Source organism: Pholis gunnellus (genome assembly GCF_910591455.1).
Source record: "Pholis gunnellus genome assembly, chromosome: 23".
Lineage (NCBI taxonomy): Eukaryota > Metazoa > Chordata > Actinopteri > Perciformes > Pholidae > Pholis > Pholis gunnellus.
The window spans coordinates 1,404,038-1,430,245 of NC_136550.1; the positions used below are offsets into that span (position 1 = coordinate 1,404,038).

At 39.4% G+C, this 26,208-nt stretch overlaps 2 protein-coding genes across 2 annotated transcripts; one reads left to right on the plus strand and one right to left on the minus strand.

Moving 5' to 3' along the window:
- Positions 1-724: 724 nt before the first annotated feature.
- LOC306714705 (broad substrate specificity ATP-binding cassette transporter ABCG2-like) lies at positions 725-14,875 on the plus strand. Its single transcript, XM_079184816.1, has 19 exons — positions 725-789; positions 2,304-2,377; positions 2,467-2,597; positions 7,309-7,368; positions 7,525-7,639; positions 7,732-7,884; positions 8,350-8,507; positions 8,653-8,755; positions 9,021-9,069; positions 9,158-9,256; positions 9,345-9,443; positions 9,767-9,912; positions 10,571-10,653; positions 11,312-11,401; positions 12,058-12,182; positions 12,721-12,875; positions 13,747-13,836; positions 14,298-14,374; positions 14,563-14,875. Exons 2-19 carry the CDS (start codon positions 2,321-2,323, stop codon positions 14,708-14,710), a joined length of 1,938 nt encoding a protein of 645 aa, XP_079040942.1. The 5' UTR covers positions 725-789; positions 2,304-2,320; the 3' UTR covers positions 14,711-14,875.
- Positions 14,876-21,218: 6,343 nt separating this feature from the next.
- On the minus strand, positions 21,219-26,208 carry LOC306714526 (cyclin-dependent kinase-like 4; the record flags this gene model as incomplete). The annotated part of the gene is made up of 10 exons (XM_079184570.1): positions 21,219-21,422; positions 21,502-21,580; positions 21,921-22,143; positions 23,734-24,038; positions 24,341-24,429; positions 24,775-24,914; positions 25,009-25,121; positions 25,209-25,393; positions 25,492-25,686; positions 26,041-26,208. 10 exons carry the CDS (start codon positions 26,206-26,208, stop codon positions 21,219-21,221), a joined length of 1,701 nt encoding a protein of 566 aa, XP_079040696.1.

Here is a 26,208-nt window from a genome sequence, read left to right on the forward strand (position 1 = left end):
GAGCTTACTTTACTTTACATTTAAAGCCTCTTAAGTGTCTTTACGCGGTAAAATTAAAACGTAAAATTGAATAGAAATAGACATGTAACACAACATAACATAACAACGCAACATAACGCTACACAATACAACATAGAGTTTTCACTTTCGTCACCTCAAGTAAATGTTGCTGATAATCTGTTGAATGCGGTCTTGCATGATATGTAAAACTTAGAATTAAATAAAAAAGTTAATATAATATAATATAAAATATAATACAAAACAATTCAAACAAGTTAACCAAACATAACACAATATAACATAACACAATATAACATAACCTAACCTAACCAAACCTAACACAACGCATCGTAACGCATTGTAACTTAACGCAACGTAACGTAACACAACATTACGTAACATAATATAACATATTACATATTACAACACATATATATAATATATGTTGTATTATATTATAATATAACATATATTATATTATAATATAATACAATATATTGCAATATAATATAAAACATAATGAGTTCTTCCTTTCGTCACTTTGAGTACATCTGTCTGATATTCTGTTGATGCAGCACTTGTACATCGTGGTATTATTACCGCCACTAAAGAGAACAGAGTGACACACACACACTCATGCTGCCCTTCTCCCTACTTCTCTTATCAGCCCATCAGTCATAAAGCCAGGCTTTACGCTCAGTCACTGAACAAACTGCTATCTGTCCTGTGGTTTGGAGGTGTGCAGGTCCCAGCAGCAGCTGTTTCACTGAGACTTTGCAGCCTCAGCTGGTGAGTAAAAATAAACTCTTTTACTCCAGTTGTCACCTTTTTGTAGGAAGACAAATCTGAAGTGTGATCTGCTGAGATTAATCCACACCAGGTTCAGGTAGAGGGAGGTGAGAGCCGTGTTTACTGGGACGCAGTGAGTGGAAAGTATATTTACTGAATTTAAGGTACTTTTCTGCTACTTTAAACTTTTATTTCAGAGACAGATATTGTACTTTTTACGCCGCTGTGTTTATTCAACTATTTTACTTGTAGATTCAGATCAATAATACAAACTTTGATGTAATATCATAGAATAAGATAAAACTTTATTATGTTTACTAGCTTCTACTTTCAAAGTGTACACATTAACGCATCAATTATAATCCAATACTGTAATATATATTGTTCTTTTACTTTTAATACTTTAAAGACTTTTTGACACCAAGACTTTTATACTTTTACTTTGAATTAAAAACCCATTTTACTTGTCACAGAGTATTTCTACACTGTGTTATTTCTACTTTTACTTCATGTTAAAGATCTGAGTACTTCTTCCAATACTGCTGAATAGTGTAGATTGTAGGACAGAAAGAGGAAGTAAAAATTAACGTTGGCTGCTTCTGTCGAGTTCAACAGGAGATTCGGATTCAGTTTCCAGATCAGCTAAATTGCAGGAACTTTAACAGCGAGGAGGTGAAAGGTCGGATAATACAATTAACTTGTCTCATGAGACCAGTTATGTCATTTTCAGCTGAGTTAATGAGCCTTATTTTGCACATCAGCAAAGCCACAAGTCAAAGGTTTATAACGCTTTTGATTCTGAAGAAACATGCCCTCTTTTCATTTTGAGAAGCAACAAGAAATTATCTATTTTGTCGTTGGGAAAAGGTCCAAAGGTCAAAGGTTGATTTCTGGAGCTTTCAATCTAATCACACGATCTTCATCCACAGATGGAAATCAGGCTTTGAGGAAGATGACCAACTAGTGTGATAGGAAAACGTAGCATCAAGTCTAGTAGTCTACAGAGCTGCTAACGTTAGCTTAAACCCTGATATAGCATTTTATCACGGCTCTGCTGTCTTTCTTCTAGATTACAACGTGACCCCACAAGATAATGTATTTTAACATTCTCAGTAACATTAGTAGCTAAATTAGTTAGCCGGGTATGCTAAAATTAGCAGTTTACGTTAGCATACAAACACCCAGCTTCGATCCGTTCGTTACATTTTTCCTCTTAAGTGTGTCCAATCTATTTTGTGGTGTGTTTAAATGAAACGTAATTGCTGAGCGGATTAACCGAATGCTAGATCCGTTAGCTGGTTTCATGCGGTTCCCGTTTGGTAAAACACCAGAATTCGCTAAGCTAACGGAACTCTTATTGAACCTTTTAGTCTTCGTCGTCTTTTTTAGCAGGTTTCTGAGTTTTAAGCGATCAAGTAGATTGAGAAACATATTAATTTATAGCAAAAATGAATCCTTAAAATTGCAAAAACAAGAAAATCTTACGATAAGAAATGTATGCCTCTGTGTTTCAGGAGGAGAGAGGTTAATAATGTCGGAGACCCAAGTTACGATGGAGCTTGGGCTGAATGGAGCCTCAAAACACCAGGTACCTTCCTTCCTCTCTTCACGTTAACGTCACACAGTTTTTGTAAATAACGGCAGTTTTTAGGTGAATTAACCTAACCTTTTTTTCAGTCTGCAGGTGTCGGCCAACAGCGGCAAGGCGCCACCGTCAGCTTTCATAACATCGACTACAAGGTGAGACAGGGAGGAAGCTGCTTGTGTCGGAAGAAGGGCACGATCAAAAACATCCTCATCGACCTCAAGTGAGTACACTGAAAACTGCTTTTTGAAATAAGCCACATTGATGTTGTGTAAAGATATCGCTTTAGACGCTTCGTCACCAAGCTTTTAGGGTTAAATATAACTCAGAGAAATGTGATTCTGTTGTGCTACTTTCGGGTTAACCAGATCTTTACAAATTTGCTAGCTGGGTCGCTAACGGAAATACAAGTTCACACAGATAATTCACAAGACATATAATACTTTTTGACTCCTGTCTAATCACTAATATTCCTCTTTAGTGGAGCAATTTACGCTCGTTGAATAAAACCGGACGTGTTCAACATAGCTAATAAGCTATAGCATCCACTATTTTGATTGGCCTGTGGCTCTTCGTTGCCCAAAAGGTCAGAACGGCTCCAAAGATGGAATGAATTTAACTAAAGATATTAGCTTGGATTTACTTTTAAAATTCCATTCTGCTGATTCCATTGAAATTAATTAATATTGCTGCTAAATGCCATCACTTAAAAGAAAGTAGAAAGTCTAGTGTGTAGAATTTAGTTGGTTTCACAAGCTTTACGGAGAACTACGGCTGCCTTAAGGTAAAGTAAAAATGTGGAAGTCTCCTTCTATAGCCAGTGTTTGGTTTGTCCCTTCTAGGCTCCTGTAGATCCATGGTGGTTCAACATGGTGGACTCTGTATGGAGGACCAGCTCCTTATGTACATATAAAGGGCTCATTCTAAGCTAACGAAAACACAACGATTCTTAGTTTCAGGTGATTATACACTCATGAACACATCTTAATTATAATATTACATTTCTTCTAATACATCTCCTTAAATCCTACACACTGGAGCCTTAAAACAAAGCAACTGAAGTAAGTTTCGCTCCTCTGAGACCTTAAAGTTTGAGCTAAACTGAGGCTGTTATGCGGTTATTGTTCGTTCGTTTGTCTACGTGCCGACAGGACGACACCTGGAACGTTAACGTGACTCGATCAAGGCCCACATGGATCAAACACACACTCGTGTTTGGAGGCAGAGGAAGGAAGTTTTCTTTGTCGAGAAACCCACTTTTCCTCTGTGACAAAACACACGTACAGAAGCTTGTAAGAAAACAATGACTCTCAGGTTAAACCAACAAACAGAAACAGTGGCAGGATGCCGAGCTGCCTCCAGATCTTTTTTAAACTCACTGAAAGGGTGTTTGTGTTAAATTCACAGGATCATGTTGGCTGGCTAGTTATAGTGACCTGAAGAAATCTGTCGGTTTGGTCCAGGCTGAAATATCTCAAACATTCAATACGTTGCCATAAAGTTAAGCACAAACATTCATGGTCATCAGAGGATGAATCCTACGGACTTTGGTGATCCTCTGACTTACTTCCTTTGGCGCCACCATGAGGTTTACATTTTTTGTTTCTAGTGAAATATATCAAAAACAGCTTGACAGATTTCCATTAAGTTTTTGGTGAACCCACAAATGGGTAATGGATTATAATACTGGATTATTTAATGGATTGGTACAACATTTGGTAGACAGTCATGGTACCCAGAGGATGAAACCAACTGACTCTGATTGTCTGACTTTTCATATATTTTGTTCGTGAAATATCTCAAATACTTGATGGATTTCTATTAAATGTGGCACTAGTATGCGTTGTGCCAAGAGGATGAATCATACCAATTTTTCAGACTTTTTCCCAAGCGCCACCAAAGGGTAAAATTCTTTCACTTATCCTGTGTAATATCTCAAGGTTTATTAAATAAATTGGTGCAAAATTTGGTAGACATTCATGGTTCTCGGAGGATGAACCCTACTGATCCTCTGACTTTTTTTGATGTGTGTCCATCCCTGACAATTCTATAAACGCTGAAGCAGATTACTCAAGAAGAAGAGAACCATCTCTCCTTTACTACAAACCCTCAAAGTCTTTTGATTATGGTGTGAAAATGTTCAAAGTCTTTGGTTATGATCTCGTGAAATGTTATAAAAACGTTATGAAATCATGCATTGTGAAAAAGGCAGCTGGTCAAAGTGCAGTGTGTGTGTGTGTGTGTGTGTGTGTGTGTGTGTGTGTGTGTGTGTGTTTATAGAGGTTGGTATCCCTGGTATTTTATTGTTCAGTGTGTAATCATTGACCAGTCTGACTCGAAGTTGAGTTTAGAGCTTTATTTATTTATTTTTAAGAAAAACGAACTAATTTGCTGTTCATCAGCTCAACCACACATTCTTTTTAAGCTCTCTTTTGTCATGAAAAGTTTTCTTTAAAAAGTGGTGAGTGTCTCAAACCTGACAGCAGTTTGAGACAAACATCTGGTAATCTGTTATTACGAGGAGGCAGGATGTTAAACTCCCCTTTGGCTAATCTTTCACTTTCTTGAGGTCGACCCGACCCCTCCCTCTGTCTTCTATGTTGGTTTTTGGCGTCATTAAATATAAAAATGTGGGGATTTATACTGAATTGATTTTCATTGCTCTTGATCATAATTATTTTCAGTTATTGCTTAAAAATGACTGATTTCTTTAAGTGTGGTCAGGTTGGTTTAATTAGACTTAATAGGTCTATTAGATATTATATTTAATGTCCCCACACATCAAAACTTTTTTCCTGCTGGTTGAAGAGAGTGAAGCTCAAAATATGCTTCTGTTGAAAGAAAGACAAGCGGAAAAATGGAAAGAGATGAAGGTTGAAATCACAGCAAAGTTCTTTAAATTAAAAAACATGTAAATGAATGAAGGATGACGTGGGATTAAACACAAACATTTTGGTTTCAGAGGTGAGACTACACCAGTGACATGGTTTAAGAAATTTGCCGACTAATGATGCCAAAAAAAAAAGTTTCACTAAAAACTGTACCGTCATTATTTACGCAGTCTAAAAAAACAAAACATTAGAAAACATGTTTTATTCAGGAGGAAGTCCTTATCTTGAGTCAGCAAAAAGACCAAAAGATCAATCAAACTATTGCAAAACAGCAACTGAAATGTCACGATTCACTCAGTTTGCAAAAACCACTAAATGCCAGTCGCTTTGAAGAAACAGAGGAGAAAGAAACTGCATCGGAATCTTTTGACTTGAGATGTGTTCGGAAAATTCACTCGAGTCGTGGTAACAATCATTAAACAGGACATTTATTCTTTGCAAAGAAGGAGACAGAGTTGATTCACATACAGTATACATGGATCAAGGCTGCTCGGAGATCTGTCTCCGAGCCTCTGCTATATATATATATATATATATATACATACATACATACATACATACATACATACATACATACATACATACATACATACATATATATACATATATATATATATATATATATATATATATATATATATATATATATATACACTAAGTACAACATGCAGTGGGCTGGCACAGGGTAATTTACGTCACAGAGGATAACACACATTAATTGCCTTCATACAGTTACGTATCTGGACACTGTAACAATTGGTTCAAGTACAAAGGTCACTTTTATCGTAATCGGAAGAAGTCATGAAGTATTGACGTCTTCTACAGGTCTATTATGATTCTAAGTTAGCAGCTGCTTTCTGCAGCCAGCTGATATCTATAGAGGAAACCGCTCTGACGCTTCGTGTCAGAGCACACAATCAACTTTTTGAAGACACAGGCCTGAAAAGCTCTTAAGACATGAGTTTATGTTAAATGTGTAACTTTTATTTATTATTAAATGTATACTAATTAGTCAGATCTTTCCCCAAGAAGATGAATGAGCACTATGGTGTGTACGACCATTAGCTTAGCTTAGCACAAAGACTGGAAACGAGGGGAAACTGCTAGCCTGGCTCTGTACCAGCTCCTCTATATATCTTGCTTGAAAATAAAAATGTGAAATGAAGGACAGAACCATCATTAAAGAAGTAAAACCAAACTGTAGTGTGTTGAAATAATGACATGATAGATTTTGGACAGGAGGAAGTCCAGATGCTGAGTCAGCAAAAGGACCAAAAGTTGAATCAAACTGTTTAAAAACAACTGAAATGCTTCAGTTCCTCATAAAATACGACCGAAGTGAAACTGCCTCGTCATTTCAAAGAAAACATTTGTCGACATTAGAATCGAGATGGATAAGCTGAGTGTGTAGATGGTTAGCTTAGCTTAGTACAAAGACTGGAAGCTAGCTTAGCTTAGCACAAAGACTGGAAACCGGGGAAAACTGCTAGCCTGGTTCCGTACCAGCACCTCTAAAACATATAGCTTGGTCGATTAATCAAGGACAAGTTGTGATTTATTTTTAAATTTTCCATTTGGTTTTATGCTAAGCTAACTAGCTGCTGGCTGTAGCTTCATACATTAAAGCAAATAAGAGTATTTCCCAACTATCTTTAACCCAACATATTTTCCTGTCTTGGCTGGACAATAAAGTTTATTCTACTCTTTTAAAATGGCAGAATTGACAAGAAGCTTTACTTGAAGTAAATCACGCAATAACGATTTAAAATCATGTCTTGTATTTTGCACTGTTGATTGTTTAATGTTATGCACCATCCACCCTGTCAAATTCCTTGTATGTGCAACATAATTTGGCAATAAATGGTTCTAAAAAACAGATTTGGGAAATTATTTGAAGTTTTTCTTTATTTTTGTTCTCTGTATTCTGTTTTTAGATATCTGGTTTGTATCTGAAATGTCAATAATAATAACCTCTTATATGAAAGTTTGTAAAATCACTCCACTGTTATATTTATTATATATTTTTTTCTTTCTGTCTCTCAGTGGGTTAATGAAGCCGGGTCTGAACGCCATCATGGGAGCGACAGGAAGTGGGAAGTCATCGTGAGTGTCTTAATGGGTTTTGATGCTTGGTGTTTCGCCATTTGCATGTAGTCAGCGCTGTGTTCGCCATTTTCGTAGCTTTTTCTTGGATGCATGCTCGTCCATACATCTTTTTTTCGTATTCTACCTTTTTAATGGGACCCGTTTGTCCTTCAGGTTCCTGGATGTTCTGGCTGCCAGGAAGGACCCTTCAGGTCTGTCAGGAGAGGTTTTGATCGACGGAGCTCATCAGCCTCCAAACTTCAAGTGTCTGTCTGGATACGTGGTGCAGGTGGGCGAGACGGACAGGAAGTCGGACAGGAAGTCACATTTTAAGAAATACCGCGGTCATGAAAGGATTTCCTTGATGTTTCTCGTCTCCAGGACGACGTGGTGATGGGAACTCTGACGGTCAGAGAGAACTTCACTTTCTCCGCGGCGCTGCGGCTACCGACGACCGTCTCTCAGAAGGAGAAGGAGGAAAAGGTCAACAAACTGATCCAGGAGCTGGGACTGGGCCGAGTGGCCGACTCCAAGGTGAGGAGGAGGAGGAGGAGGAGGAGGAGGAGGAGGAGGAGGAGGAGAGAGTGAAGAAGAATTATGTCAGACAGACAAGAAAGGTGTCAATAAAGACAAATAATAGATATAGAAGACTGCAGAAGAAAGACTATCAAAAAAGAGAATTTTAAAAAAGGAAAGAAGAAAAGAGTATAGAGAAAATATAGAGCAGTAAGGAAACATGGGGGGGGGGGGGGGGGGGCAAAAGACAGTACAAACAAGGTAGGAAACACTGAAAGAAGTAGAGAGAGAGTAAAAGAAGAAATCGGGAAAGAAACATTGGTAAAAGAATGAGGTGAAATTGAGGGGGAGAAAGAAGGGGGAGGAGAAATGGGAGACAGAGTGACAAAAACAATTTAAGAAAGAGAGGGCAAGAAAGAGGAGAGACAAAAGGGTCCTCACAAGTGTGGAAGTACACACGTGTGTGTGTGTGTGTGTGTGTAGGTGGGCACTCAGCTGATTCGAGGGATCTCCGGCGGCGAGAGGAAGAGGACGAACATCGGCATGGAGCTGATCATCGACCCGCCCGTCCTCTTCCTGGACGAACCGACGACCGGCCTCGACGCCAGCACCGCCAACTCTGTGCTGCTGCTGCTGAAGAGGTGCACACACCTACAAACACATACACACCTATACATGCACGCACGCAGTCGAACAGTTCAGCTCTGTTTTTAAAACCTTTGCTTCAGGTTTTAAATGTCTCTGATCGAGGGAGGAACTAATGTTCTCTGGTCATTGTTTCTTCAGGATGGCCAACAGCGGTCGCACCATCATCCTCTCCATCCACCAGCCCCGATACTCCATCTACCGCCTGTTCGACAGCCTCACCCTGCTGGTCAACGGCAAACAGGTCGACCACGTCTGCTTAGTGAAATATATTCATGTCGGATTTACTGTTTGTTTTTAACTCTTTCTGTCTTTGTTATTATTTCGCTCTTTTTCCTTTTTCTTGACACTCGTGTTCTCTTTTCGGCCGCTCTTTTATTTCGTATCAAGCTTCCTCCCTTTTTTCTTCTCACCTCTAGAAAGCACATTTGCTATTGTCATATTCTTTGTTGTGTACTGTCTTTATTAATATAGAAATTAACATTAATTCTTATTTTCACTGTGATCAGGTTTACCACGGCCCGGCTCAGAGCGCCCTGGAGTATTTCTCAGACATCGGTAGGAACATGACGTTAATACAATATAACACAACTTGATGCTGAGGTGATGTACTCTATGTAATTTGGTTTGGAACTTCATTTCCCAGGATACACCTGTGAGCCCCACAACAACCCAGCTGACTTCTTCCTGGACATCATCAATGGAGACTCAACCGCCGTCACCCTCAATAGCATTGACGGAGAAGGTGAGCGCTTGGGTCTGATTTTTGGACAGAGACAATATTTAATTTATTTTTATTGTTTGGATCATTCTGAATGACTTTTTCCCTCCAGATCCAGATTCTGTGACGAAGTCCAGACGAGGTATCGAAGACAAACTCGTAGAGAATTACAGAAGCTGCAGCTACTTCAGACAGACCAAAGCCGAGTTGGGTTCGTACAAAACGGTTTTAAGTCAAACAAGAGTTACAGTCGGTGTTGGAAGAAGTACTCGTGTAGAAATAACGTAGTGTAGCAGTACTCTGTAAGTTTACTTTGAATGCAGGACTTTTACTTACAAAGTACCACAAATAAAAGTATTCTTCATGCAGAATGGACCATTTCAGAAACCAGACGTTTGTCATACAGCGTTTGTAGCAATACCTATGAAAAATAATGCCCTGTAACTCGTAGATTCCCCACGAAATCAATCGCTTTTTTTTTGTAGTTTGTCAATTCCACCAAATCAGAACAATATCTCCTTCTGCGTCTCTCAGAGAGGATAAGTCAGGCTAAGCAGCAGACCACCACCGCTCCCTCCAGAACCATCACCTACAGGACCGGCTTCCTGACCCAGTTCAGATGGGTTCTCAAGAGAACGTTCCGCAACCTGATGCTCAACCCTCAGACCTCCGTCGCTCAGGTAGGAACATCGAGGCATCCTAAGAAGTCTACACTGAAACTGTAAAGGAATGAAACTTATATATTAATGTTTTAAAGACTGGAGTTTGGTGTATTGCTCACCTCCATCTTTGTTCGTTATTGAATCCAGAACATTTTAAAATTGAGACGTCAACATGAAAATGTTTCACATATAAACACAAAAATAAACATGTTTAATTTAGTTGGAGAAGCATCTAGTGGGCACAACAGGAACTGCATCTCATATACATAAAGAAAAAGTTTGTAATTTTGGGAAATACGCTTATTTGTTTTATGGCAAAAAGTCTTTACGACTGTCATGTCCATCAATTAAATGTAAAGCTCATCTAGAGACAAGAATCAGGTCCTCACGTTTTATATTTGTGGTTAAACAAATGTTTCATTTAGGTAAATAAGCATCTCAACTCTCCTTTTGAGAGTGAGATGAGATTGATATCAATCTAATGTCTTTGTGCTGGAAGTGGCTAGCTTAGCTTAGCACAAAACAGGGGGAAACAGCTAGCAAACTATCATGCATCCCAAGATGTTGAAATGTTCCTTCAGATCCTGCTTCAACGTGCTGTGGTTGCCGCATATGTTCATCACGTTCATCTCATTGTATTTGTTTGCTGACTATAAATGTTTTTATTCTGTTTTAGATAGCAGTGACGTTGTTCCTGGCTCTCGTCGTAGGAGCCATTTTCTTTAACGTCCAGGAGGATCAGAGTGGAATACAGAACAGGTATTTTATTATATTCTGGTTTCGTTTGTTACATAATGTGTAATTAAGTATTTGGTGCAAATTTTCTTAATCAACAAGTAAAGTTAGTTTTCCTGTTTAAAGTTGTGATAGTCGTGTGACACAGTAGTAGTAGCAGTAGTATTGTTTTAGTAGTACACTTGTAGTTTTCTAGCAGATGCAGTAAAACTACCATTAGCAGCAGTACTAGAATCAAAACAGCTTTATTGCCGTAGGTTTTCACATACAAGAAATGTGTCTTATATTTGGTGTATAACAAAAAAGTACTGCAAAAGTCAGTTATTAGAATTTCTTTTAATTAATCAATTTGAAGGGACCATACATATACGCATTGTTACATTTAAATGTAAAACGCAACCGTTGTATAGAGACAAACAATGAAACATACGTAGACAAACAACAACTACTTGAAATAACAATCACTGAAAAAGAACAATTAAAAAAAATTAAGAGTTTTGAGGATGTAATGTGCAATTGTTTATAGTACTAATAGCCATAGTGGAAGTAAACTAAATACTATTAGCAGTAACATTACCATTGGCCATACTCTGTATATTACAATATTCTCAATTTGTACCGTATATTGTACTGGGTTAAAGTATAAGTTTGTGTATTGATGAGCTTGTTGTTGTGTTTTCAGGTTCGGCGCGCTCTTCTTCATCACTGTGAATCAGTGTTTCAGCTCGCTGTCGTCTGCTGAACTCTTCATCGCAGAGAGGAAACTCTTTATGTGGGTTTAACACACAAAATGTACATACTTATGATTTCCATTAATGCCCCTAAACCGCAATGAAACTAATTTAACATTACGCTGACTGACTTTATTTTTGAGAGCGAGATGAGAAGATAGATATCCATCATGTCTTTGTGCTAGAGTCAGGGTGTGGTTAGCGTAGCTTAGCATACAGACTGGAAACAGAGGGAAACAGCTAGCTTAGCTCTGTTCAAAGTTCTCGACAGCTTTGTTTACACAATTTGTCCCATATGTTAAGGTTAAAAAAAGGACAATTTATGGTTTTGGGGGTAGTTGTGTGCTAGTTTCCTTATGTTTAAGTCTTTATGCTAAGCTAATGTCCCGACTCTTTACTCAACACAAACATGAGACTAACCTCATCTTGTCTCACTCTCAGAAAGTTAAAATGCATGTTTCCCAAAATGAACTATTCTCATGGATAATATAAAAAAACCTTATGGGGACCTAAACGGGTTGTGTGTCCCCACAATGTATCTCAAATATACACTTACACACACACACTGACAACTTTGCCGCGATTTCTCCGCCTCTTTCTGGTTTACAGTGTCGTTTTGATAAATGTGTAATCCAAATGATGGCACTTCTCGATGAGGTTCGCTGATTAAACGTTCTGTGTGTTTTTCTCTCATCAGTCACGAGTACATCAGCGGTTACTACAGGGTGTCGGTGTACTTCCTGTCTAAGATCCTGTCTGACATCATCACGCTGAGGACCATCCCCGCCATAGTCTTCAGCTGTGTGGCGTACTTCATGATTGGTAGGAAGACACACACACTGTGCTACGTTGTGAGGTTCTGCTTTTTAACGACAGAATATTAATTTAAACAATTTTAAAAATCGTGAAATCGTTTAAGTCATTTATGAAGAAGAAATGTACAAAAAAACAATGTATCTGGTTCTCAAATGTGAGAATTGAACAGATATATTTAAAAAATGTAAACTGTTTGCAAATTTCACCTCAGTTTTCACAATTTTCGGACATTTTATATATTAAACGATTGATAAAATAAATTAAAATAATCTACACATTGATTTACAGTTGAAATAATCGTTAGTTGCAGCTTTACTTATTTATTTTACTACATTTAAGACCTTGCTCTTTATTTGGAGTTTATATTTTAAGCTCAGTTTATTTTTAGTTAATTAATAAGGTATTTTTATATTGAAGGTTAATATTTAAATTTTTTTAAGTGTTACTTGGGCCTTAACTTTTCTACGGTTGAGATGAATAATAAATCCCAACTTTCTATTTTGCTATTTCTATTTTTTTCTCTGATGACCTCGTTCTTCTGCAGGTCTGAAGCCGACAGCCGGAGCCTTTTTCACCTTCACGTTCACCGTGACTCTGGTCGCCTACACCGCCACCGCCATGGCTCTGGCCATCTCAGCCGACCAGACAGTAGTCGCCATCGCCAACATCTTCATGACCATCGCCTGCGTCTTCATGATGGTGACGCACGCACGCACGCACGCACGTCAAAAACACTCAAATGTTCGTTTTTGTTCAGTTCTGTTTCTAATTGAACAGCTTCAATGGTCATAATCACAATTCCAATTTAGTCTTCCACACTTAATTAACCGTTATTTTGACATCTGGACGCTCCCCGTTGATGGCAAACAGTTTGACCAATCAGACCTTTTTAAAAGCTATTATTACATTACATTATATAACACTCTGAAAAACACGTCACAAAGTGCTTCACAAGGCACAAAAAACAAGATAAAAAAGTTATCTAGAGGTATAAACCCCTTTGTCTTTTATTGTATATATTTACTATTAAATCTAGTTTTATTTATACTCTTTCTAAGATGAAGCACTTCATGTGAAGAAAGTGTTTTTTGGAATAACAGGCCAAAATTAAGCATCCATGCGGCAGCCTTTTCAAGTGTTAAAGCTGCATTCTCTCTAATGTCCACCAGGGGGCGACTCCTCTGGTTGTATAGAAGTCTATGAGAAAATGACTCTACTTCTCTCTTGATTTATTACCTCAGTAAACATTGTAAACATGAGTTTATGGTCTCAATCTCTAGTTTCAAGTCTTCTTCAATACAGCATGATGTTCATTTAGTAAATGATGGTCCATTTAGAGTCAAACAGACCATAAAGCAGGATCACAGTAAGCGGCGGGGGCTTACTCTGCCCTCTTGTGTCACTTCTGGTTCCAAAAACCAAGATGGCGACGGCCAAAATGCCAAACTCGAGGCTTCAAATTGGCAGTCCACAAACATTCACATCCACAGAACACCCAGACTTCATAACTGTTCTTGTGTTGAAGGAAAAAGTTTAATGTCTTACCTGTAAACTTTGTCTTTCTCTGCAGATCTTTGCAGGTCTGCTCGTGAATCTTCCCTCCATCGTCAGCTGGCTCTCTTGGTTGAAGTACTTGAGTATACCACGATACGGCCTCGGTGTATGTACACACACACACACACTATAATGTACTTTAAATTCCTGTAGCTGAATATACTTCTGTTTCCCTTCTTCTGTGGTGTTCATACCACCTAAAACAGATTTCCTTCATTTATTGTAGTTGATTTCATTTATATTCTCCCTCATTTAGTACGTTTGTTAGAGGCGATTGTCAGTAACAGATTAAACATTTTTAAAACAAAGGAAATGCTTAAATAGTCATGTAGACGTTTTTATTGAAAAGTATAAAAAGTTTCATTTTTTTATTGTAGCTTTTTGGTTTGTTTCTGTTCTTTGGGAATAAAATAAAATAGTTCTATCTTCTTAGAAAACCACGTAATAAGAAACTAGAATTAGACAAAACGCTATTTCTACATGAAACACTCTTGATTTTAACTATTATTTTAAAAGCGTGATGGTAGTAGTTCGGATGGTGTTGATGAGTATTTGTTGTGTTCTCAGGCTCTGCAGGTTAATGAGTTTACTGGACTGAACTTCTGTCGCGGTTTTAACAACAGCGTCACTCCACCTGGTCTCGCGTAAGTTAAATATCTACACCTACTTTTTCTTAGTTAGTTATTTATAGTAAAGGTGAGCATGTTGATAAGACTCCTTGCTTACCTGCTGAAAACGAGTGACTCATGTTAGTTATACGCCTGGTTAACTATTAAGTTGATTAGCTGGTCGATGGGTTGAGTAGTAACGGGTTCACTCACTGTGTTTCCAGGTGTACGGGGGAGGAGTTTCTGGCGGAGCAGGGCGTAGACTTCTCCACCTGGGGCTTCTGGCAGAACCACCTGGCTCTGGGAGTCATGACCTTCTGCCTCCTCGCCATCGCTTACCTCAAACTGCGCTTCATCAAGAAGTTCACCTAGACCTTCACCACCACCACCACTGTAATATAATTTAAGAAATGTTTGTGCATTTTACGACTTTTGTTAACCCTCCAGATCTTAAATACATTTGTTTGTAGAAATAAAAAAATTGTATTTTAAAGATATTTTGTGTACACCTTCAGTGTTTTGACTAATGACTTAAGTTCAGAGCCAAAGAAGACAAATACAATTTTATATTTGTAAAAAAAAATAAAAAAACTGAATTTACATCTTGAATCTCTGTTGTTTTAATTTGAAAATAAATGTCACTTAATTACTGTGTGTGTGTGTGTGTGTGTGTGTGTGTGTGTGTGTGTGTGTGTGTTATTTTAAGAGCAGATGTTTGAGCTTCATGGTAACGTATAATGTTTACCAAGCTAACATTTGCTAATTAGCACTAAACAAAGTAAAACCAAAGCTGAGTGGAAAATAATAAGTTCTGCAGGTTTTTGGTCATAAACCAAATTAAAAACGATAAAGATGTTGACCTGAAGATGGCACTAGATTAAACGTTAGAGGATCACCAAAGTGATTACAATCCATCCTGAGGGGAGGATTTTGGTTGTTTTATAGTTAAGAAATATAAGTGAAAACTATAAATGTTAGTCTTTTGGATTCATCCTCTGGGGAACATGAACATTTCTACCAATTTCATGCCAATCTATTAAATAGTTGATACATTTCAGTCTGGAACCTAAAAAAACCTGAAAAACAATGTGCCTTTTGTTAGATATGACAAGATAATGGGAGAGGATCATGAACACACACACACGATTACAGTGTGTGTGTGTGTGTGTGTGTGTTTGTAAGCAGAGACTCTTCCATAGCAACCGTGGATACAAACAGTCCCAGGATGTGTGATGAAATATCCAGTTCCAGTTGAGTAACCTCAGTCATGGCTGGAGGGAAACGGGTAGAGAGAGAGATTCGTGCACACCTGGGTAACTGTTTCCATTAACCCTTTAATGTGCCTTTGAGCAAGGCATTGACCCAACAGCCGAGACTATAAAGACAATTCAACCAAACGATGGGACCTTTTCCTCATGATGACAAAGGGCAAAAGTCAAATAAAAATACTTCTTTAAGTTGAAGAAAAGAGTAAAAATCAGATTAACGAAGAGAAAAGAGAACTCTTTGGGTCAGACATTCATTATTTAATTTGATCTATTGGGCTGGAGATACAAACGTCACTTACTGTATATCCAGTCGTATTAATGTGGTAATATGAAAATAGTTCATTACAAGCAAAAGTCCTGCTTTCAAAATACTACTTCAGTAAAAGTAGTAGTAGTGTCCGCCAGATCTACTTGAAATACCAAAAGAAAAAGTACTTATGCAGAAACAAGAATAAATGTTTGCTACACTAGAAATTATGTAAAATAATTTTAGAAAATAAGTTAATTGCCATTAAAAACTCTTTTTTATAGCACAGGTACATTTAGTAAATTATGGACTAATTGAAGGACTGAAATGACTTAATAAGCAGATTTTGTGCACTACAAAGTACAATATTAGTATGCAAAATAACAACCAACTTCAAAGTAAAAAGTACAATATTTCCATCTGAGATGTGGGGGAGTAGAAGTATAACGCAGAAAAATTAAATACTTGTGTACTTGGTTACTTTCCAACAGTAAATATCACAGTGTTGGCAGGTAGATAACTGAAGTCCAGACTGGATCCCAGACAACATCACGGTGATGATTTGTATTTGCGTCACACTGGAAATGAAAGATCAGAAGAAGCTCAGAGCTTTAATGCTTCACTAATCTCTGCTGGAATAAAGTTACACAAGCTGTTTTGAGGTTTAGTAAGTCAGTAAAACTGATTAAGGAAACCTGGCAGGGAAACTCCAGGTGGAAGAAGTGACGTCTTTGTCTCTTTCCATAACAACGGTCAGGCTCACTGACGTCCATTCAACTCCAAACGGCAAAGAAAACAACTGACTGACTTCTTAATCTTTCATCAACACTTCTGTTGCTGTTTATCATGATGGAGAAGACGGTTAAAAACACAACACTGTTTAGCCAAGAAAAGGTGTCACCGGATGGCTTTATAAAGACATCTGGTAAAAGGATGTGGTAGTTTAAACAAATCTGAAACAACTGAACAAAAAATTGGTCAACTAACCAGTTGCTAAAACCCTCTGGGCATCAACTGTCCAATCATAGCAATCAACTAAACATGCAACAGTTTGTATATCTTAAGAAAAGTTATTCATCGTTTTTGTGCGTTTTTTCTACGAAAGTCCAGCAACAAGTGTGAATTTTCGCTCGTTACATAAATAGTCTTTTCAATATAAACTTCCGTCTTCGAAGGAAATAACGTAGTTGGATTTAGGAAAAGATCGTGAAATACTTAATTAGGTTTAGGAAAAGATCGTGAAATACGTAGTTAGCTTTAGGAAAAGACCGTGAAATACTTAATTAGGTTTAGGAAAAGATCGTGAAATACGTAGTTAGCTTCAGGAAAAGATCGTGAAATACTTAATTAGGTTTAGGAAAAGATCGTGAAATACGTAGTTAGCTTCAGGAAAAGATCGTGAAATACTTAATTAGGTTTAGGAAAAGATCGTGAAATACGTAGTTAGCTTCAGGAAAAGATCGTGAAATACTTAGCTTTAGGAAAAGATCGTGAATTACTTAATTAGGTTTAAGAAAATATCGTGAAATAATTAGTTGGGTTCAGGAAAAGATCGTGAACACGGAGCATTTTTTTGTGTGCAATTAATTCATGTAATTACATATTTTTACCTTCACGCAAGCACGCAGCAAAAAATGTTGTTTTCAGTACATTTTTCCGATTTGTTGCACAACAAATGAAGGCATCAACCAATCACGTGGTTTTAACACTATATTGTACAACACTAAACTTCAGAGCAGATAAGTGAAGACAGTCTGAAGCGTCACGGTGAAGCAGGGCGTTGCTGTGGTTAGCCAACGTTGCTCCGCAAACCTTCCCCGAATGAATAAAGTTTAAAAAAGGAGGATTAACCGGCTTCTACTCTGATGCAACTCAGAACCACAAACTCTGTCAGATCTGTTCAGACAAAACTTTACCGTCTAGACATTATCCATCTGTTCCCTTCATCCCTCCTCTTCACTCCCTTTTTCTTTTATCCTCCATCACCGTCCTCATCTTAAATCATTGTCAGTCTGCAGTCTGTCCTCTTTACTCTTTCTCCCGGCCTTAATCGTCTTTGTTATTTTCCATGTTTTCTGTAATCATGTCCTGCAGGTTGACAGCTCCGTCTGTCTTGTTCCTCCTCTTCCTCAGAGTTCAGAGCATCCACTTGACTCACGGTGAGTATCTTAATCTGAAGAATCTTGCAGTTCATGATAAATAGGAAGCTAGTTGTCATAACGAGACCTTTTGTGATTATCTTGGAACAAAGCTTATTTTCTAGCACGTTGTCTTGATGCCGGCTTAACTGGAAACAAAAGACGGGGACAAAAGAAAAACACACCTCAGAGCTGTCGTCATGAAATATGCATCATAGCCGACCGATCAGATAGCAGCACAGACAGCTTAATGTACACCGACACGAACAGACGACGGCACCGGTTGACCTCTGTACAGATAAGAAAACGTTCTCTGTCACGTAGAGTAAAGGAAACGGCTCGAAGGTAAACTTAATTAAAGGTACAAAGGTTTTAAAAAAAAGCAACTGCAGCCTGTAAGACAATGAATCTATCTGGCGATGGCAGTTATTATTCTGATTTATACATTTCTTAGTGTATAACCGTCAGCAAGTTTATGGTATTTTTAATTTAATGATAATGTTATTATAAAGAAATGTTTGGGATAACTTTCTATAGTTCTTTATTAAATTGATGGCACAGAAGCTTTACATTTTCTTTTGAGGACCAACACACAGCTGTTTGTGAATCCATTAGTTTGTGTGTAAAATAGATTGTTTCAAACTAGTGATTTACAAAAATCAGGTAGCCGTTTAGAAATATGAAATGTCTAATAATAATGTGCAAATAAAGGAAGCATGTGCTCCGTCCAGGCAGATGTCACTGTGGTTTTATGAGGGAAACTAATTATTGAACTTAATCCTTTTGTAAATGTTATTAAATTATTTACAGATACATGTGTTTCAGTCAGTGGTATTCACACCGTTTACAATGAGAGGGAAGTATCTCATTATGACACTGGAGATTGTTTTGTTGTCATAATGCCAACATTAACATTGAAGTATTTTATGGAATTTAATTCAAAATCTTCTCTGGTTTACACCATTATTAAACAGCATATACTGTTTGAATCTCTTAACCTCCGCCTCCTCTTTGATTTGTAGAAAAAGATCGACCTCCATCAGCTCGGTCCGTCTCCTCTCTGTTGGGTTTTGAGCCTCCAGAAATCGATGGTTCTCCTGTGGACAACTGCAGGATTTTCTTTGTCACCACGCCAGCACCAGCTACCACAACCACAACCACACCCATCACCAAGAAGGTAATTAAACCATGAAGGGATAGCTGTAGCCTCACGTGTCCCCAAAAATGGACCTCCAAAGTCACCAACACCCAAAGTAATTTAAAAAGCCCTTTGTTAACCATCTACAACTCATGTATGTGCTCAGTATTAATATGCAATTTTCGTTTGTTCCTTGGATGGCATGCTGACACAGTTTTCTTCTAAATTGGTGCACTTTAATAATTAATGGTTTTAATTAATATGTGCATTTATAGGCTGTACGGTGAAATTGTCTTTTACTAAATTACACAGTGCTTAACAGGTCTCTACTAGAGACGTATACGGCGTCTCTATGTGACTCCTCCTCAGTCCAAATATGGTCACTTCCTGTTCACTGGTTGCAAAAAAAGTCAAGATGGCGACGGCCAAAACGCCGAACTTGAGGCTTCAAAATGGGTGACGCCACGATGACTACGTCCACTTCTTATAAACAGTTTATGGCGCATCTGTGTTGAAAAGGTGCTCCAAAAATAAACTTGCCATGTCCTATTTTAATGTCTTATGTATAATTTTCCAACAGGTCGTCACCACAACCAAAAAGCCAGCTGCACAAACACCACCAAGGAAACCAGAAACCAAAAACACTGAAACACCAATCAGGCCACAGCCAGCTCCGGCAGGACCAAGCAGCGACAGCCTCCTCTACTACCTCCTGGCCAATGGCAGAGGACACGCGGCTGGTTCTCTACCAGGGTTTAACCATTTCATCTCTCCGCCAATGGGAGGGCTGCCTCACAACGGTTACGGTGTGACATCAGATAGCGACGAATCAGGTGCAGCGCTGCTGCAAAGAGCCGGAAGGACCAACGAGAAGAGACGGCAAATAGCTTCGCTTTCTTCAGAGGACTCGAGTGACGAGTCTTAAACTTTTAGGTTTCAAACAAAGAGGTTATTCAGTTTTGTGAAGAGTTTCTTTACAGCTTAGCACACCTGTTAGCACACCTGTATTCTCTGCAAAGGGCTTTCCTTCAAAAAATGTCACAAATCCCGAGATTACCACTACATTTAGCAGCCAGAAAAGTTGCAATGCACGAGAGGCCAAATGTTGTCGCTTCCTGCTTCACGAGTAAATATTTTTGTAAATACTGTGTTAAAAAATATTAAGATTTCAAGCAAAGTTTACATGTATGTATGTTAGCTTACAGCTGTTAGCTTAGCTGCTCCCATTAACCAAAACAACCAATCTTCATCTTTAAAAAGCTTTTTTATTCTTATGTCTATGTTAAACACCTTTAAAAGTACAAATACTGTGTGAATAATCTGTTAGCTGCTTTAAAAAGTTGTTTCGTAATAAAACAAACCTGAAAACTGTAAATATATATTATATTTCATTCTTGTCTTTACAACATTATTCGTTTTAACATTTGACAAATGACCAGCCGGCCTTTGTTAATTAAGGTGTTTGTGTGTCAGTACTTTTGTGTCTGTGCTGCTCTGGTTCTGATGGAGGAACTGGTTGTTTGTCTTTCCTCTGATCCTTGGAAGTGCCTTTGTTGTGTTTGCCTGTAAAAACAAAATATTGTTTGATGTAAAAATTTAGATAAAGGAACAACATTTTTTCCGGTTCATAATATCTCAAATGCATCTGAATGGAATTTCTGCTCGTCATTGTTTTGGAGCCAAAGTCCTGAAATGTTTGTTGTTTAATTGGCTTGGCAAACATTTGTTTGTCTCAGACGGCAGTTGTCAAGATCTTAAAGAAACCTGAACTTTGAGGCATTTCACCATTCTTGTTTGTTGAAAGAGGGTGTGTTCAGTTCAAATTAACATAAGGAAAGGCTTTTGATCGATTGATCGGCTACTTAGACCAGACCAACATGGCGGCTCGCCTGGAAACTTTCTATTATACTACGAAAATAGTTCACTGAAATGTGTTTCTGAACACTATTGAGGCGAGAAATAAGCCATGCAGTTGTTGAAGATTGGGATTGTTTTATTGGGATGAGTAAATCTTAAAATAATTATGTACAGAGTCTTGTACCTTTGCCTTTTCCCAATTATCCTTTTTGCTCTGAATTCAATGTGTTGTTCAATGTGGGCGTTCACAGTTGAGCTCTGTGGTCATGTGTGTTTGCGTACCTTCTCTTCCTCTGACCTCCGGCAGCACTGAGCTCCTCAGATCTGGGAAATGGATGTCTGACTTCTTTTTGGTCACTGAAATGCCTCCACTGTTGCAGAAGTTACGTCGATCGGACAGGAAGGGGCGCTCGCTGGTCAGATTCTTCTCTGACACCTGAAAGGAGAGACGGTGGTGACACACATTCAAATTCAAAAGGATTCTGTTGTAAAGTAAGTGAAACACGCACTGTTACCTGTGCAGATAGAGATCCCGTAACGCGGCTTGACAGTCGACCATAAACGCCACCGTGATGCCTCGGATGGTCAACACACCTGTGACAAACACAAAGAAACACATTTTATCATTAATTTGATTACAAATAAACAGTTGTAATTAAGGCTCTAAAGCTCGAATGGAACCCAAAGGAAATATGTGTTTGTGCGTGGTTTGATCCTAACATTTTGAACATTACTAAATGAATGCGATCAGAACAGCTGCACAGGTTGCTGTATGCCAACTTTCAGAATCAAACTGCTTCTAGTAACTTCTACTTCAGCCTCTGAGTGAAAGGAAAATGACTTTAACAATACCACCAAGCAAATATTGGGCTTGAGCCGGAATTACTCTTTGGTGCGCTTGAATATTTGTACTTGTGTGTGAGAACTTAAGTACCTAAAGCTGTGAGTCCCCGAATGGAAACCTGCCCCCAGAGAAAGGTGATCACTGGCAGCCGGGCTGACAACACAGAAGGAGGGGATGAGGGGTGTGGAGGACGGAGGAGGAGGTGGAGGTGGTGGAGAGGAAGGATGTACACTGAAATCAAACTCATCATCGTCTGCCGTGTCCCTGTTGTGAAAGACTGAGCTTCTTGTTGAAGCTTTGGGGTCTGCAGTTGCTGTAGAGGTGAATGAAGTTGAATCCGCAATTCTGGATATATTTGTTTTGTCGTCACTTCCTGGGTTGTCTCTTTTCTTTCTTGCCTCTGTAGGAAATGTAGTTTTCTTTAGGGTCATTGTTGCGTTGGACTTTGTTGGCTTTTTAAGGTCTCCGATTAAAGATTTGAAGTGAGGAGGTTTCACAGGTTTTATGTAAGGTTCAGCTTTATTGCTGTCGCTCTTTTGCTCAATATTTGAGCTTCTAGAAACCTTTGAGGTTTGATTTACTAAAGACTTGGTTCTCGCACTGATGGAACCAGGAAGCGCCAAGTCCTCCCTGTTCTCTTTGTCTGAGACTTTCAATGTTTTCAGAATAGCGGTCCCTCCTGACGCGTTGGTTTTAGGGATTTCATTCGGCATGGAAGTTGAGGTTGTTCTGAATTCTGAGGTGAAATCCTGACGGACACTGGACGGCTCCAAGAACTCAGGACTCCCTTTGTAATGTCCACCTGAAGCATCAGATATCTCAGTGTGATTTGCAGCTGTTTTGGTTGCCGGGCTCATCTTCAAGCATCCGTGATCTTCCTTGAGGTCCCTGTTTGAAGTATTACAACTATCCTGCTGAGTTTTGGTTGCGATCGACACTTCTGTAAGTTCCCTGTCTGGAAGGCCTCTCGAAGGTTTGTTGGGTACACATGCAGGGTCATTTGTGGGTTTAGTGTTTGAAGATGAGACAGTTTTGGACAACATTGCATTTGAGGTTCCTTTAGGTAGTGTTGTAGAGCTGTGGAAAGGACTGGCCTCTACAAAAACTGTGGAGGACTGCCTTGAAACATCTGAGGTTAGGGTCTTTGAAGGGCTGTTGGAAAAAGATGTGTTGTTTTGGGTAATCTTTGGGCCAAAGTTTGAGGTAGTCTTGGGTGGTCTGGGGTTTGAGGGAAAGACCTTTGGACATTCAGGTGGCCCTCTTTGTTTTGTCTCCATGTTAGAACGATGCTCTGAAGTCATAGTTATCTTGCATGGCTTGGTGACAGAAGGGATAGTTGGGGTAGCCACCTCAATGTGGTCATTGCTTGACGTTTGCGACGCTTTGAATGTCAAGCTTGTCTCTACTTGATCACTGCACGAAGTTACAGCTGAGGCACCTTCAAGGTATTCTGAAGTGGACATTTTAGTCATTTTCTGTTCAATGGTTGATGTCATAGAAGCTTTTGGAGATAATCTCCCATTTGCATGGTCAGTGGTTGAGCTTTTAGACAATTTGGGCACTTTTGAGGTTGAGTTGTTCCGGCTCTTCCCAAAGTCTTGACTTGGCTCAGATTTTGATGATCTCCTGATCCCCATCACGTTTCTCTCAGTCACACTTGACACAATGTAGTCTGAGTAACTAAAATGCAAGCTACTAGAACCTCTGTCTTTTGTATCCATAGTTTTCACATGGTCTTGCCTTGGCTCTGGAGGTGCAACTTTCACATGTTTAGGTTCAGCTGCCACTGTGTCACTGTCTTTCAGATCTGTTGCAGTCTTGGCAACCTCCAATGAATCAGAATTAAGGGGTTTTGTTGTTTTAAAAATCTCTGGTTCCTTTCCAGTGGCTTTTCCCGCTTTACCTCTCATGGTCACAGTCGTCTTTGCTGCATTATTGATCATCTTTGCGCCTAATGTTTTGGCTTGTTTGGTGGACATCAAAGGTTCTGAGATGTTCCGAATAGTTTTTGAAGGCTTCAAAGGTTGCTTTCCTTTTGTTTCCTTGTTGACTTTTTCATCTACACCTTCAGGTTGCTTCTTTTCTTTGCTTTGTCGGTTCTTGTCAACCCCTTCATTCCTTTCTCGTCTTGGAGTTTTAGATATTTTGGGGAAGGTAGAGTTTTCTCTGTGGTCTTTTTGGATCTTGGCATTCAGCTCATCCAAAAATCTGTATAGATACAAGGAAAGATGAACAAGGTCAATTACTCAAATTTGGAGGCGACTCAACAATCAAAATGTCGGTGGTTTGACTTCTGGCATCACTACTGATCTGTCTAACACAGATTTAAAGGTGTGCCAGCTACTCCAAGAAATTCCCTCCAAACGCGTTCACAAGACTGGACCGGACAAACTTACCTTCAGTCACCACTGTCGCCGGCACAAAGGCATAACAGTCAAATTAAATAATATTTTAGATACAATAAACTCTGGTGGATGCATGAGTAGTAACTTTGTAAAAGTAAACCAAACCTGATGTGGAAAGAGTCTTGTGTGAACAGAGGATGTTCTTGCAGTTCTGAACACTGAGCTCGTTTTTCCGGATCCATCTGAAGACAACTCTGAAAGAGACAACACAAAAGTATTACTGATTTTGATATTTGTTGTACTTCGGATCTGAAAGTGACTAAAACATACAGAACAGGTTCATAGCTGGCGCCACAATTCAGTTAAAATAGAAACACCTACTGGTAAAGATAGCAGCAGTATGAAGTGAGAACCAAAGAATTTTGGTGTCGGTATGAAAGCTACAAGACCTCTAATAGCTGCTCGATGTTGCAAAGATTCCTAAAAGCTTTCGATTTAAAACCCACACATCGGTACGGTTATCATTTGACTGAAATGTGCTTTTATTGATTGTGTAGTTACTTTGAATTGTGATATTTAAGTCAAAGTCTAAACTGTACCTGAGCCAGGTCCTGGGCGGCGGGTGCGATCGTAGGGAATCGCTGCTCCAGTCGGACTCTGGCAGAATATTCAGGCAGTGAGACTCCGGAAAAGACGGGATTCCTGCAGAACAACTCCTGGTGATGAGCTGTCAGGTTACCTAGGAGAACCCCGAAAGAGTACAATTGTGTTGAGACAGTTAAAAGAGGAGATTTTGCGTATTTAAAAAAAAAAAATCTAAATTGTGTGCTTACCGAAGCACCGGACGATGTGGTAAATTTGGTCGAGGTCAGAGTCTCCGGGAAACAGGGGCTGACCCGTTAACATCTCTAATAACAGACAACCAACAGCCCACACGTCTACCGGTCTACACACACACACACACACCTGTTAACATCTGTATCAACAGACAACATACACTAACACATCCTCAGGTGCACACACTGACACCTACTTGCCATACTTGGTGTCTCCCACCAGGAGTTCGGGTGCTCTGTACCAGCGAGTGGCCACATAGTCCGTATAGACGCCCCCCTCAGCGGGCGCTGCCATCGTCCGGGCAAAGCCAAAGTCACACATCTTAACCACGCCCCCCTGAGAGATGAGTATGTTCTCCGGTTTGATGTCACGGTGGATGATCTATGAAGGAAACAGATGATAAAAACTACGGGACAATGTGGTAATCCTTCCCCCCGGCAGCAGCATCGAGAAGACTCTCTGACGGAGTTCGTCCTCACGTTCTGCTGGTGGCAGAAGGCCGCGGCCCTCAGGATCTGGTAGAGGTACCGCCGGCTGGTGTTCAGGTCCAGTCCGCTCGGGTTCTGCTCCAGATCGTCCAGGAGGGTTCGCTCCACGAACTCAAACACCAGGTACCAGCGGCGGCGGCGCTTCCACACTTCCAGAAGGTTCACCAGGTTGTCGTGACGCAGTTGCTTGATGGTTAGAAGGATGAGAGCGGAAACATTAGCTTTTTATTAAAGTATCGGGAATATATGGAGAAAATCAAATATCATGGAACTTTTCACCAAATACCTCGTATTGATGTGTTCACCGAATATTTACACAATAATATTTCTGATAAATAATCATCGGTGATGTTTGTAAAATGATTAAGTGGCATAGTCCAAAGGAGGCTAAATGTACCAATATGCTAATGGCAGCTAGTTTTTCACGGTGAATCTTCTAGAATTAAGCGTCATGACCGACTGGCTGCCTTTGTGTTTTGCTTCGCTCGGGTTCTAGTCTCATGCAGACTCATCGATGGATCGGCTGACGGATGGATTCACCCTCAGCAGCTTGATCTCCCTCAGGGCGATCTTCTTCACCGTCTTGTCGTCGTCCGAGTCCACGAACTTCTTGATGGCGACGAGGCGGCCGGATTCCCGGTGACGGCACTTCAGCACGGTGCCGTAGCTTCCCTCGCCGACCAGACCCAGAGACTCGTAGCGCTCCAT